Below are 16,123 nucleotides of genomic sequence, written 5' to 3'. Positions count from 1 at the left end.
GCCATTGATGTCATCTCTGTCTTTGCTTATGAGCATGTCCACACTTTAAGTCTTAAAAAAATTAAATTCCTATTCTAATCTGAATGTACAGATCTCCATGAAATGAAGCTATACTTTGACAACTTTCTCATTTTAATCTCTTTGACTGTTAGAAAATTCTATATACCTTTCTTGAATTCTCCATGCTACTACTATATTTATTTATTTTCTATATGTCCTAAATAAATCCATGAAATAATTGGTTACCTTTGCTTTTAACTTTACTTTTAAATTAGTATCAAGTAATCTATTGGCTGTGTGTGTGTGTGTATTTATGCATGTGCTTGACAAGCTAAATAATCATTATTTTATGTAACATTTTCTCTCTTTTCTAATTATATAATCATCTTTGTTACTTTCTTTAGAACTCTGTATAAATAATATTTTTAGCATTTTAACCTAATCTTTAATAGATGAGAGTATGTCTTTTTTAATTGAGGGAAAGTTAACTAAACAATATTTTTAAGTATGTGTTAATTTTAAAGTATGTGTATCTATTTTGCTACTTCATCTTGATTAAACCAAATGACTCAGATGTTCTCCATACAGTGTTTCTCAACCTGTGGGTCAAGAAAAATGAAAATACATCCTGCCTATCAGATATTTACATTGCAATTCATAACAGTAGCAAAATTACAGTTATGAGGTAGCAACGAAAATAATTTTATGATTGGGTGTCACCACAACATGAGGAACTGTATTAAAGGGTCACGGCATTAGGAAGGTTGAGAACCACTAGAATGTCTAATATTTTCATATGCTCTGTGTTCAGTCAGCATCTTAAGAAAATTTGAAATTGTGAATTGTGTTTTCAAACAGAATGGGTGCAGGCCTGCTGGTCCTTCTGCTGTCCCTGTTTGTTGTAACATCTCTCATAAAAACAAAAGATAGTTTTGTAAATGACAAGCTATTGTTACATCTATTACAGGTTAGTTACAGATTGTCACACTGTCTTATTACTAATGATATACCAAAAAGTATCTTACAGTTGTGTTTAATTACGTTGCTCTTAAGATGTCATCATGGTTAAGTTATCCAATACCTACCAGCTAAGAAGAGAGTTTTCTGTTTAAGTAATCACATGGAAATACATTTTCTAAAAGGTGTGAAATAACAAAGAGGTCAACAGAAGTCAGCTCAGAGATGCCCGAGAGCAGGTTAAGGAGACATAAGAAGCATCTGTACTGACCAAAAAGTTGACCTGAAAAGGCCTCCTCTAGACTGAGATTCTTGTCCTCATTTGAAGTGAAGGCAGCCTCTGAGCATGCTTATATGAAGAACTAGAGGCCCGGTGCATGAAATTCATGCACGGGGGTGGTGTGTGTCCCTCAGCCCAGCCTGCACCCTCTCCAATCTGGGATCCCTCTCACAATCCAGGACTGCTGGTTCCCAACTGCTCGCCTGCCTGATTGCCCCTAACCGCTTCTGCCTGCCAGCCTGATCACCCCCTAACCACTGTCCTGCCAGCCTGATCACCCCCTAACCACTGTCCTGCCAGCCTGATCGACGCCTAACTGCTCCCCTGCAGGCCTGGTCGCCCCCAACTGCCCTCCCCTGCTGGCCCAGTCACCCCTAACTTCCCTCCCCTGCCAGCCCTATTGCCCCTAACTGCCCTTCCCTGCCGGCCTGGTCCCCTCCAACTGCCCTCCCTTTCAGGCCTGGTCGCTCCCAACTGCCCTTCCAAGCTGGTCATCTTGTGCCGGCCATCTTGTGTCCACTTGGGGATGGCCATCCTGTGTGTTGGAGTGATGGTCAATTTGCTTATTACTCTTTTATTAGATAGGATTATTATATAGGATAGACAATTTAAGGCTTCAGTGGACATCCTAGGAGAAAATAAACTTCACCTTGGTTGGTGGCATTGGTGTGGTATAAAGAACTATGAACTTGATGTTTCAAAATTGAGTTAATTTTCAGTTACGTTGCTTTCTGCATGTGTGATTTTCAGTAATAGAACTTTAGTCTGTTTTTAATCTGTAGAGATAATATCTAATAGTGTTGTGAAAATTAGAGATTATAATATCATTCTGTAAAATGAAGCATTTTTGTAGATAGTGAAAACCACATTTTTTTCCTTTTAAACAATAAAAAAATTAAAATATACATCTAGAACACTGACCAAAAAAAACATATAAGTCTGCTCAAAAAATGTACTCAGAACAAAGCTGGGATGATGGAAAAGATTTCCAAGAACACTCTGAAATAAAAATATATGCAACCCTTCAAAGATGTCATTCTTGAACAACAACAGAGAACACATAAGAGAAGAAACATTTTGTCAAGGCTCCTATCAACCATTGGAGTGTATCTTTCATTTTAAATAGTACACTGACTGGCTTTTCTCTAAAGCCCGTAGCAGATTTGACGGAATTCACCAGTAATACTGAGTACTTTGGCAGAAGTGAATGTTTCTGAATCTTACTCTAGAGGAGCAAAGACTATCACGTGAAAATTGTAACAGACTTTGTTAGAAATTCTTTCTCATCAAAATTTCTCCCTAGATTTAGTATCCATTCATAAGTCTTTCCTAAGAATAAGGTAAATCTGTTACAAAATTCCTCTTTACATTAACTTTACTAATTTGCATCAATTCCTGAACTGTTTGCCATATTTTTCATTGATTCCAGCTACGTATCTGAAATGAAAAAAATGTCTTAGAATTGAAAGGATCCTAGGATTGTGTCATAGCTTCATTGATAACACTTTTGTTGTTCTTCGTTCACTAAAAATATAAGTAACTTAAATATAGATCTAGGATTTGGTGGTGAGGATGCTAATCTGATCTCTAAGAGCATTTACTTTGTCCACAGCCATAAATTAGCTGATAACTTCTTATAGTAGCAATTGGTCCACTAGTTCAGGTGTCAGCAAACATTTCTCTAAAGAGCCAGATTGTGAAGATTTTAGGCTTTAGGGCCATGGAGAGTCTGTTGTAAATTTTCATCTCTACCTCTACAGTGCAAAGGGAGCTATAGGAAACACGTAAATGAATGGGAATGACTGTGATCCAATAATATAGTATTTCTAAACACAGGCCTCAGGCCTCTAAGCTGTAGTTTACCAACTAGTTTATGTTTATTCCCTGAATAATATTGTCCTCCTTATAGTCCCAGTAACAAGTGAATACTCAGGCCACAAGTACGTGTTGAATGAATAAGTGGATAGGACTATGGGTAAGAGCCAGAGGTGGGAGACACAACCACCTACACTAAACTCTATGCACTTCACCCTCTGCATTTCCATGATTTAGGTGAACTTCAAGGTTAATAATGAATACTTCTAGGTAGAAAGAGTGTGATAATATATGCCAAAATACTCTTGCAGGTGTAAAATGCCTCATCTCATGCTTGTCAAGGATGACCTTTGCTTAGTGCAAGAGTTCTAACTCAGGCCTGGCCACAAGAAGGTGACCTGGTCCAATTTTGGTAGCAGTTTGGCCAGATTCCACTTATTCAAGCACTTTGTGAAGTGTTCTTATATAAATTAGTCTCTCACCACCTTCTCTTTATTTCCATGTGTTTTATTTGTTTTCAGATGCTGAGCACAGTGCTTTCCATGTGGGCTGTGTATAGCACCCATAATAGCCTACTTAAGAAACAAGGACTTCCTCTTATTAATCAGGTGGTTAGCTGGATAATATTAGGTAAGAGGTCAATCAAACTACATGAGGTAATTTTACATCATCATAGTTTAAAATGGTCAATTTGCATCTATATTATTACTAAAAAACATAATTTTGTTGCAGGACAATAATAATAACCAGCTATTTATTGCTTATTGGCATTTGACAAAGAAAATTAGAACTTTTATGAACATTCATGTATTAACAACAATTACTTGCCCTAGCCGGTTTGGCTCAGTGGATAGAGCGTTGGCCTGTGGACTCAAGGGTCCCAGGTTCGATTCCGGTCAAGGGCATGTACCTGGGTTGCGGGCACATCCCCAGGAGGGGGTGTGCAGGAGGCAGCTGATCGACGTTTCTCTCTCATCGATGTTTCTAACTCTCTATCCCTCTCCCTTCCTCTCTGTAAAAAATCAATAAAATATATATATATATATAAAAGAATTACTTGATAGACTATTTATGACATGATAATAAGGCTGTATATTTATTCATATCTGATAAAAACCTAAGTGCAGCCAGAAGAAGAAAACAGTATCTTTTATGGTTTCCCCCTCCCTTATGAATAATAAGGCATCTGTGACACTCTGAGACCATTAAATATCCTTGTCATCAAAATTTCTCCCTAGATTTAGCATGCAATTCATAAGTTTTTCCTCATATAGTCTTTGTCATGATGGCTTCAAAATGATTTTCTAGCTTTAACCCTCCTACTGCATTTACCAAAAGGCTCTCAGCACTCTTAAGAATCCTCCCTTCTTAAAATATGTATCAGGTGATGATAACCTTATTAGAACCACATATCTAAAAAAAATTAGAAGCTATTTGTCCAAAAGTATTATAAATATAACTTGCATGGTCTTAAATTTTGCAGTGACTTGACTTTGAACTCAGTACATATTGACTAGTGATAACAATAGCAGCTAACAGTTATTAAGCACCTACTGTATCCAAGACACTATGCTCAGGGAGTGTTTTACAGGTGAATTGTATTCAAACCTCACAACTTTTTATTTTATCTCTACTTGACAGATGGAAATTCTGCTCACATGTCCCATGGTTAACACTTAGTGTTTCTTCCAGGGTTCTATCGCAGGTCATCTCTCTCCATACTCTGGAGTATTGAACTCCAGGCATATCGCCATCCTAACTAGAGGGATTACAAAGTTATGTACATTTCCATTCCCCTTCTCTTTTTATCTGTCCTCCCATTGAAGTAATTGCTTTCTTATGCTATGGGGAAAGATTACTTCTCTCATACACAGTGAAGTCCTTTCTCCTCTCTATAATTTCTTTTTTTTTTTTTTAATATATTTTATTGATTTTTTACAGAGAGGAAGGGAGAGAGATAGATAGTTAGAAACATCGATGGGAGAGAAACATCGACCAGCTGCCTCCTGCACATCTCCCTCGGGGGATGTGCCCGCAACCCAGGTACATGCCCTTGACCGGAATCGAACCCGGGACCTTTAGTCCGCAGGCCGACGCTCTATCCACTGAGCCAAACCGGTCCTGGCACCTCTCTATAATTTCTGAAGGAGCACACTACAACTCTCAATATTTTGCAGTGGGAAAACTTGAAGGAGGAGGGGGAGTAAGTGGTCTTTTGCACTAAATGTCTAATTAGGAGAAGAGTTGCTGAATCTTGAATAATATATTTTATTATTTATAGAACATAAGTTATTCATTCAAGGGTTAATATTACAGTGAGTGAAGCTGACTATAAATTGAGAAAATCTGAGCCAAAAGTTGGTTAAAACAATAAGATATAATTTTAATTAGAAATATGAAGTTTCAAACTTCTCACTGAAATGATTAGGGCAAATATAGCCTCATTGTAAAGGTCACACAAACAATAAGGTCATATGCAATTATAGATTATTTCGTGCTTCTAAACTCACATGTCATGTGCCTCTTGCTGACACGCCCCTGTGTTACATTGCAGCCTCCTCCTTCGTGGTGCCCCTGCTGAGTCCCAGGAACCTCTTGGAGCGGTTGTTTAGTATACTCGTCTCATCGATGTCAGCCTATCTCCTTCTAAGCAGAGGGTACAAACTTTTTGACATTTTCATTTAGAGTAGCAAGTTTTATTTATTTATTTATTTTTTTAATTTTTATTTTTCGCTAAAAGTATTACAAAGGGTATTACATAAGTGTCCTTTTTTCCCCCCCCGCCCTTAACAAGCCCCTGCCCTCCCTTACCCCCCAGTGTCTTATGTCCATTAGTTATGGTTATATGGATGCATACAAGTCCTTCGGTTGATCTCTTACTCCCCTCCCTCCAGTCCCCCAACCCTCCCTGGTCTTCCCACTGCAGTCCAACAATCAGTTTGAGGCAGCTCTGCCTCTGTATAGAGTAGCAAGTTTTAAATGTTGGCATTTCTCTATGAGCATTTAACCTCTAGAAATGAACAATGTTATATAAATCTTGAGGAATAAGTTGCAAGTATTTTCTGTAATAAGAACTTTATATGACTTGAACCATAACCTTTAATTTTCTTTTTCTTACTGTTTTCATAGTATTACCTATTGTCTTTCTGTTTATTTCCTGAAGTGGCTAAAATGTTTTATTTTAGTATTAGAAAATTCCGATTGATTATGGAGGTGTTTTAAGTCTCAAACAATGACTGAGAAGAATTTTAGTTTTGGTTGCATTTCTTTCATGTACTTTAACTTAGGCTTTGATTTATTCATTCTTCTTTGAATTTAATATTTTATTTTTACTGTTACATACATCACAGTCCAAATAGTCCTTTTGATTCAGAAGACTTTTAGAATATTTTCCCAAAAGTGAAAGAATGCATTTTTATTTAAGATTGAAATTTTTTTACAGAAGAAAGAAATACTAGCAGTCTAATTTGTGGTAGGTCCTGAAGCGTTCTCTTGAACTCAGTGAAAACAGTGACATGTATCTTCCCATCTACTTAAAAGAGGAAAAATCTCCACTTGCTTTTGAATTTTATTTCATCCGTACTTAAATCCTTATGAGGATGAGAAATGTGCACATTATAACAAACGTCAAATATAGGCAAATCGAATAACCACCACTCATAGTTTGGCCCAAATATAGGATCTGGTTTCAATTAGACTAAACCTAGGGATTTACCATTGTGATGTCAATGGATTCTTTCCACATTAGATGATTTTGTAAAGGCATTTTGGGTCCAAGACTTGGGTTCATTTTGGGGGAAATTTAGGTGTCCTAGTTCAGAATTAGAGAAATGTTCTCATAGTAGACCCTAACATCCTAAATGACCTAGATCCCAGGAGTTCTTCTATTCCCCATATAGCAGATGATCCACTGGGTGTTAGACTTCCTCTGACCAAGGCCCCCACACCTCCTATCTTTTCATTTCTCTTTGCACAAACAGGTCTGGGCACAGCAATGAAGATGTAATACGTATAATCAATGTAGACATTTCTACCAGTTACCTAATAAGATCTTCAGATGGGCTTGCTTTCAGACTTAGAACTTTGAACTCTGAAATAAAGCTGGAAGTCTATCAGCATATTCTTACTCAAGAGTGATAAATATAATGAAACCTTAAAACTCTTCATCTTTTTTCCCTTTATTGGTGAAATTATCTTCTATATATAAAAGCCTAATGTGCTAAGTGTCCAACCATTTATTCGACCAGTCGCTATGATGCACACTGACACCAGGAGGCAGACGCTCCGACCAGTAGGTTAGCTTGCTGCTGGGGTCTGGCCGATCAGGACTGGGCGAGATGGGTTGGAGATGCCTTGGAGCCCTCCCGCAGTTCCTCCCCGGCCTCTAAAATATTTCTTCTAATTAATTTCCTTTCAATGTGCATGAATCTGTGCACCGAGCTTCCAGTAAAATAAATAATTTAGTTATAATCAGAATCTATCATTGTATAAATGTATATGTGAATTGGAATATGCAGTTTTTTGTCTAGATAAAAATCAGAATATAAAATAATTTCTGTTCTAACCCACCAGTTTGGGGTGACACAACTTTCATTAAGAGATTACACCCAGAGGTTGCCTTAGGAAGTAATGTTTGTCAGGATCCAGAAACTTGTGTATATTCTACACAGTCACTTCATAATCAATAAGCCCTTTTCTTTTTAGGATCTCCAAGTTCTAAAGCACTAGACAGATTTAAAGGAATGTGTAGTAGATTAAAAACTGCAAATAAATCTAAACATAGATCTGGTTTGCTGGATTAGAACTTAAGAAAGTATAATTAAAGTTGAATTTTGAGTGAGAAGGTACTTCATAATGTAGAGTGAGTTAGCCATGTAGCTAACATTAGGGATAAGCATTATAGTGTTTTAAATCATCAATTTAATACTCACGAAAGACACCAAAACAGATTATCCTAAGTACATTTAATTTATTTTAAGAAAATCTAAAAAGTAAAAATTTACACCTAGTGAGAGTGGCCTTACTAATGAATGTATTAAGAAATATATTTTTTAACATCAGAAAGTACATTTACCTTTGCAAAAACATTCCACAGATAGAACCTGAAGCAGCACAGTCTAATAATTTCACTTAGAACATTTTCAGTGTCAAATCAGTTTTGCAAAACAGTCCATGTTGTCATCTTTTTAAGGCAACCTGGAGGGTTCTCTATGGATATTAGTGAATAGTCAGAATTATAGGATATTTTAAAAAATTCAGTTTATTACTTTAAAGAAAGATAGTAACAGTAATCTTAAATTCTAACTTATAATGCATCCTTGATTTTATGAATAAAGATTTATTTTGTAATCAACATTTAATTATTTTTATGCAAATAGAAGCTATTATAGTATTTGAAAATAATTTCCTTAGTCGGTTAAAATTTCCCTCTGAAATTTGTTTATATGATCCCTTAGCACACTATAAAAGAAAGCTAAATGCCTTTCAACCCTGTTCGATTTGCAGAGACCAAACTAGCAGATCCAGATTTAGTATGGTTTTATTATGTACACTATGATGACATTTTACTGGTGTTTCAGTATATTAATTCAGATATGCAGATTTCATACAAGATATTGATTATCTAAAGAAATGAAGCCCTAGCCAGTTTGACTCAGTGGATAGAGCATCGGCCCACGGACTGAAGGGTCCTGGGTTCAATTTTGATCAAGGGCATGTACCGCAGTTGCAGGCTCAATCCCCGGCCAGGGGCACATGTGGGAGGCAACCAATTGATGTGTCTCTCTCACATCAGTGTTTCTCTGTGTCTCTCCCCAACCCTTGCACTCTCTCTAAAAACAAAAATTTTTTTTCAATGGAAAAGTATCCTCAATTAAGGATTAACAAAAAAAAGAAAGAAAGAGCAAGAGAGAGAGAAAGAAAGTCCCATAGGAATATTTATTCATCTACATTTTACAAAAGAAACTAATCATAGTTTATAGTTTTTGTAAGGAAATAAATCGGTAACATAGGTGGGCCAGAGAGTATGAACTGTTGTTTGTTTGCTTTTCACTTAAGAACAATGCCAATTTATAATAGCACCAACAGCCTTTGAGGGGTCCTATTTCATCATTTTCTTCCCAAGATTTGGTATTTTTATTTTAAAATAAGAATATCAAATGCTATTTTAACAGGTCAGAAATGGTGTAGCTTTTTATAACTTTCTGTGCTTGTTAAACTAGTGATATTTTCTTATGTGTATGTTATCTCTTCGTCCTCCGGCAGTCTTCTATACCAAGCGATCGTGTGTGCTTCCTCAAACCCAAGTGTTCCTTCTGCCCACTCTTCAGTGCTTTAGTTTTATGATCTGTGGTAGAATTTAAAGCATAGGATTGGAAAAGGCTTCTATTACTGGGTTATCTCATGAACATTTCTCCTTTATCCACCTCGTGTTCCAGCCTAGAGATGTACCATGCTCACCTGTGGAGAGTAGGTTGTTTTCTGTTTTTCCCTTCAGTAAACAGTATCACAACAAACATCTTTATATGTATATTGTAGTGTATGTGTCTGATTATGTTTTCAGGGAATTTCTTGAAGTGATGGATGGTATTTATAGCAGAGACTCTAAGGAAAAAGAGGCCAGTGCCTCTGACGAAATAGTTTGGGATTGCATGTTTTAAAAATTCTTGTATAACACCAGAGTGCTGTGACACACCGGATGAAAATACTGGGTTAGAACATATGAATATTTTTTAGACTCTTGATACACAGTGTTAGATTACCTTCCAAAAAGTGTTTTATTCCTATACAGAGAGGGTGCTATTTCTTTTTTCATTACACTCTTGTGAACATTACTTTTTTAAATTTTGGGTAAATATGATAAGTGAATATGGTATCTCCCTATTATTTTGATTTCCACAACAGTTATCAATAAGATCAAACATACTTTTGTGTACTTATTGGCTCTTTTTTGTTGTTTTTGAGAGTTTTATGTTCCTATATGGCAGCCTTTTTTTTTTTTTTAAATTTGTAACATTTGTCTTGCTCTTTTTCTCTGTATACCAGGTATTAATAATTTCAACTTGGAAATTGTCTTTTTACCTTTGTATATTTTCTTTTTGTGTGTGTGTATATCTGTCATTTACTTTATAATTTATTTTTAAATATCTCTACTATTTTAAACATATCATGATCTCAAGATGTAATATATTTCAAAAACAGATGTTGTTGGAGTTGATATTTAAATGTTACTTTTCTTTTCTACTTCTTCTGAAAAATTAAAATTTTTGTGATATTGTACCTTAGAAATATTAAGATTATTTTAATTTTGAAAAAGACTTCTCAATATAAATTTGCATTTTAATTTGTTTAATGTTTTTGTCTTTTCATTTCTACCCTCCCACTTTCACCCCACCCCTACCTACCTCTTAGGTATGAGGCTCTCTTCCCATTAGTGTTGTCATGTTTGATGTTTGTCTGGATACATATGGAACAAGAAACCCTACAACAATCTGGTGTTTCCTGCAAACAGAAGGTAGATTGTCAAAATCATTGTTGCATTTATCTGAGAATATTAAAATACTCTATTCTATAAGGAAGTTACAATGTTATTTCATTAAACCTTTCTACTTAAAATTTTATGCTATTTAAATCATTAGTAATTAAGTTAAAATTAAGTTAAACAGCTTGTAAGAAAATTTTTTACTTATAACAGAAAAACATATTATTGTTTTATAGACATTATAGAGGATGGACTTTTTAAAGAGATTATTTGAGAATCACTAATGTGAAAAACATAGTGAAAGAATGGAGGAGGGATGTTATCCCATTTTCCTCTATCTTTACATCTAATTTTTCTTCTTTCAATTTATTTTATCTGGAAGAATATTTATGTTGTCACAAATCAGTTAATGAATTTGATCGGAAAGGTCATTTATGTTCCCTGCCTTGTTTTTCTCCTTTTAGTAATCCTAATCCAAAATGCTTATTCTGTCACCTTAGTGATTGTGGTCTCAGACCAAATCTTGGACTATTTGTTCCTCACAGTATACAATGAATTTCCTAAAAGCCAATCAGATTTTAAGGACACCTTTATTATCCTGAGGTATAGTGTTAAATTGATGTCTCTTGCCTTCATTTTAGAACTGAGGTAATTATGAGAAATTAGTGATAGAATATTTATAGTTTTACTGAGGTCAGGTAAAATGAATATTGCAGAACAACTCTTTCATAGTTGATCTGTTCTTAACTGGTTCCACTTGAGTTTATAGAGAGGAATTGGTAATTTAGAATAATTAATTTCAATAAAGAAGAAACTTTATTGAAGTATATTAAATAATTACTGTTTAACTTTCAGTCCTGGAATATTAAAATAATACATTTTGATCAAATTTGAGTAAATGGTCAGGCTGTCCTTAATATTAAATACTAAAAACTCTAATAAGCAAATATTAAATATTAACATTTGTAATATTAAATTTTAAAATGAGGTTTATTGTGTCATTTTTTATGTTCTATTTTTTACCTGAAAGCAGATGTTCCTTTTTCTAGGAAAGAGTATTAAAGCATCCTAAGAACTTATTGGCAATTATATGGAGAGTGAGGGATAGGGAAAGTCTCCCTTTAAACTTACTCATGATTTTTTGGGGAGTGTGAGGGATTAAGGAAAAAAAAAAAAGAAAGAATGCACCTATCTTCTTGGAATTGAGTGACTTTCTATTTTACCAAAGATAGAAAATATTTTATTTTTCTTATAAAGAGAAATGATATCTCTACAAATAGAATTAAGAGAAGAACAAAGAAACAGATATTTAATTTTATCATGCTTTTTAATATCATACCATACCTGGGTTTGAGAAGATCAGGACACTGAGAAATCAGGTCTTAGAAAAATAAAGAATTATATAGGGATTTAAAAGTGAAGCATATATATAGGATAAGAAAAAGCTCAATTCTCACTTCTATTACACATATAGCAATACTACAATTCTGTTCAGTACATTATTAGCAACATATTTTATTTTTCTGGCAGACTTTATTAAGGTGTAATTAAGCTATAGGAAAAGATTTATTGTTGATTTTTGTTGTTGTTAGTACAAGGTATCTTTCTAGCCGTTGTAACTTAGACTGTCAGTTTGCCTGTTGGGGTAGAAGTAAGGGAACTGTTACTGTGCATTCATGTGTTTCTTATTTCTCCCAGGTCACCAGTATCCATTTCTCCTACAATACTGATATAACCCAGTTTCGACAGCTCTGTCTGGATGACATCCGTAGGGCCTTTTTCCTTGTATCCTTCATTTGGGCTTTTGTTTTCAGTTGCTGCAACCCCCCATTTAATGGAGTAAGAATGTGGAAGGTGTCCCTGCCTGTCACCATTAATGGTATTACCTTGGAGAGCATTTAACTCTCCTCTCAACCATAATTTTCTCATAGTTCACGTCGTTAAGAAATTTTTGAAACTATAAAAAAGCATAAAGGCTGGCATAAATAAATATGTGTGTATATCTACCATCCACATATCAACAGTTAATATTTTGTCACATATGTCACATTTTAAAAAAAATTAAAACTTCACAGCTAAAGTTAGTCTCAACTCCCAACTCCAATCTAATTTTCTCACCTAGAAGAAACTGCGTTATGAGTTTAGTTTGCATCTTTTATGTATATCCTATACTATACTCATGTAAAATCTGCCTCACAAGGTTTTTGGATTACATCAGAGGAAATGTTGTGTGAAAGTTACTAGAATTCAAAGTTTGAAAGACAGTATGGCAGAATAAAGTCTCACTTTGAGAAGGCTGGCTGACCAGCTTCAAGAAATTCATAGGGAGGTGTTTCCTTTGAACTTACCATGGCACAGGGCTGGACCTTATAGGTCCAGCAAACAAATGTGCCATGCTCTCCTCTACCTCTTGCTTTCACACTCAATCTTGCCTTCTCTCTTTTTGCAGGTTCCTTCCACTCAGCACAGACAAGTAAAATACTACTTTCCTTGAATCCTGCATCCCCCTAAATTATAACTTCATTTTTTGTGTGTGTTTATTTTAAAATATATTTTTATTCATTCAGAGAGAAAGAGAGAGGGAGAGATAGAAACATCAATGATGAGAGAGAATCATTGATTGGCTGCCTCCTGCACTCCCCCTACTGGGGATCGAGCAGCAACCAGGCATATGCCCTTGATCATAATCGAATCCGGGACCCTTCAGTCCGCAGGCCGGCGCTTTATCTACTGAGGCAAACAAGCTAGGGCTTCATTTTGTTTTTTCTGTTTACTTCCAAGCTCCTTGAAAGAAAAATCTATAGTTGCTGCTACCATTTCCTCCCCTTTATGTACTGTACCCTCAAGCCTGGCACGCAGTGTGTGGCACATTGTAGCTCTATGTGTCAGGTGTCTGCTGAAGCTGTTGTCTCAGTGTTGGCAGGGCTTCCTGATGGCACAGTCTAATCTGTTCAGTTTTCTTTCATTACTCTGTACCATTCAACTGCATGGGCTTCTCTCTTCTTTTCCCTTGACTTCCAGGATATGATCTCTTCTTAGCTTTTTATATAATCTCTGCTCTCCTTCACTTAAACTTATTCTACCTTTGTCTGATCTTGAACCATGTTTTTCTATGGATTCTATTGTTAGCCTTCTCCTCTTACTGTACCTGGAAAAGGTCATCCTCTTCCATAGCTTTGAGCGACACTTCTGTGAATATAACTCAGATCTACTTTTCCAGTCTTGACCTCTCTCCTGACCTCAAAAGCCATATTTCCAACATTTTGCTAGGCATCACCAGATCTATGTCTCAAACTGGCTGACAACTGCCCACCCTTTTCCAAAGTTGCTCGCTAGCAGGCCTCATTGCATTTAATGGCATTGCCATACTCTCAACCACTCAAGCCATCAAACTTGTTGTCAGATTTAACTGCTCCTTATCCAGTTCTGAGGTCCCACTGTCTCTCCTCATTCTCCATTTCCACTTCCACTGTGCCAGTTCAGACTTTCCTGTCCCTGACATGGACTTCTGCCTCTAATTATTTCTCTCTCTGATCCAGATAGCACACTGGTACTGGTATTTCTTTATCATTCACCTAAAATGTTTGCTAATTCTTCATTGTCTCCACAGTAAAGCCCAAGGATTTTTATTAATATGCCACCAATCTATATTTACTGCTTCATCTTCCACTGAATAGTCTTTATTTTAATAAACCCTAAGCTTTTTATCACACCTATTTACTGATTTGTGACTCATTTATTTTTCCACTATTTATCTTAAAATTTCTCTCATATACTTCTATATATCAGCTTAATCTTAGTCACCATCTGATCACTTGGAGACTCTTTCATTCATGTTTATAGGCTTAGTGCCTAGCTCTGCTTCTGATAAACACCAGACAATGTTGGTCGGTTAGTTGATTGGTTGAATGGATGGATCCATGGGTACATTTAAGGCTCAAGTCACCATAGAGGAACATCAATGTGAAAGAGATACATGGATCAGCTGCCTTCATATGTACCACAACCAGGGAGCGAATTACAACCTAGGCATGTACCCTGACTGGGATTCGAACATGTGACCTTCGTGTGCACGAGATAATGCTCCAACCAACTGAGCCATACTGTCCAGGGCAATATGTACTTTTTATTTCAGCACTAATACAAATGTAAATTTAAGAAATATCAAAAAGATAGTTGACTTTTTTTTTTTCATGTCTCATTCTCTATTGAATTATTTTAAAACATGATATTTATTTGTGTAATGGCCACACAGCAAGCATCTATGAATTGAGACAGTATTTTAGCTGAAAATGACTATCACATGCACTAGATCTACATTCTCCTTTTGAAAATATCATTAGTGGCCAACTGTGGGCACAATAATCCTATTTGTGTATGCTAGGGAAGAGGAAAACAGTAACCTTCCCAAGATTACTAGTGACAAGTGAGGATGACCTCCCAGGCCTCATTGTTCTTAGGACACTGCTTGTTCAATCTGGTTCTTTCCTAAGACAGATGTTATATTCGTTTACAACAATATATGATCAAGTGTACAAATGAGAAAGCAAATTGCCCTCATAGTAGAAGAGGCATATCTTTTCTAAATGAAAAAGAAATTTATATGAATTCTGTCTTGTTTTAGCATTTCCTTAACTCTTTTTAGGTTTTCTTCTTAGTGACAGCATTTTTTGGAACTGGGAATATAGCTTCTATTAACAGGTAATTTTAAATGAAAACAGTATATATATATAGCCAAAAAGTAATACAATTGTAATTTTTGTAATTGCTTTTATACTGAAGGATATATTGTGGAGATTGATATATACCTCATTCATTTTAGTGGCTTCATAATGTTCCTTGTATGTTTGTGTTTTTAGTAAGTAGAGATTTTTAGAAAATTCATTTAAACATCCTTTTCAATAGACATTCTTTTAAAGTTACAGTGTTAATTCTAAAATAATTTTTCTTTATATTGGTTCTTTAGCTTTGATCTTGCCTCTGTCTACTGCTTTCTGACTGTGTTTAGTCCTTTTATGATGGGAGCCCTGATGTTGTGGAAGGTTAGTTTTCTTATTTTCTTAAGGTACTAATTAATTAATATGATGAACTCATTGTAACATTAAGATTATATAACATTATGTGACATTAAGGTTATATATAGTCATTGTGTCAAATTTAAATAGCATGGAAAGAAGATTCTGTCTCAGACACTGCAGAATGGGAAGTGGGGCCCTCCAGCCTTTACTCCAAAATATAATTAATCATTTTGCTTCACTCTTAAACTCACTAAACTTCAAAAAAGTAGAAATTCTGTGTTAGTCCCAGGAAGTGCTATCAAAGGTGATTAAAGCCTGTGAGGAAGTGCAGTACAGATCAAAACTACTTTACTTCTCAAGATTTAAGGGTCCCCGGATCCATGTTCCCCAGCCTCAAGACTGTCAACCATATTAATCTTTTCCCAAATCCATGACCTAGAATTGATTCATTCATCCAACAAATATGTCATTGACTGCTTACATTCAGTAACATGCCAGGCACCAGCTAGGTGCTAAGGATACCAATATAATTCTCAGCTCATCAGGGGTTCATTCTCTTTGGTGAAATTTAAC

At 35.5% G+C, this 16,123-nt stretch overlaps 1 protein-coding gene across 4 annotated transcripts in view; it reads left to right on the top strand.

Moving 5' to 3' along the window:
* The window catches only part of PIGN (phosphatidylinositol glycan anchor biosynthesis class N), a 75,672-nt gene that overhangs the window by 41,130 nt on the left and 18,419 nt on the right, over positions 1–16,123 (top strand). For 3 of the 4 annotated variants that reach the window (XM_070420400.1, XM_070420399.1, XM_070420398.1), the window contains 7 exons: positions 859–967; positions 3,574–3,682; positions 5,607–5,709; positions 10,463–10,565; positions 12,231–12,317; positions 15,178–15,233; positions 15,499–15,574. In XM_070420400.1, coding sequence (XP_070276501.1) covers positions 859–967; positions 3,574–3,682; positions 5,607–5,709; positions 10,463–10,565; positions 12,231–12,317; positions 15,178–15,233; positions 15,499–15,574 — 643 coding nt within the window. The remainder of the gene's footprint in view (positions 1–858; positions 968–3,573; positions 3,683–5,606; positions 5,710–10,462; positions 10,566–12,230; positions 12,318–15,177; positions 15,234–15,498; positions 15,575–16,123) is intronic. The other variant, XM_070420401.1, reaches the window with a different exon arrangement.

This window comes from Myotis yumanensis, unplaced genomic scaffold, assembly GCF_028538775.1.
Source record: "Myotis yumanensis isolate MYYU_CA2020_CCGP unplaced genomic scaffold, mMyoYum1.0.hap1 SCAF_7, whole genome shotgun sequence".
Taxonomy (NCBI): Eukaryota; Metazoa; Chordata; class Mammalia; order Chiroptera; family Vespertilionidae; genus Myotis; species Myotis yumanensis.
Note: the sequence above shows the minus strand (reverse complement) of the source record. Positions and strands in the feature narration are given on the sequence as shown.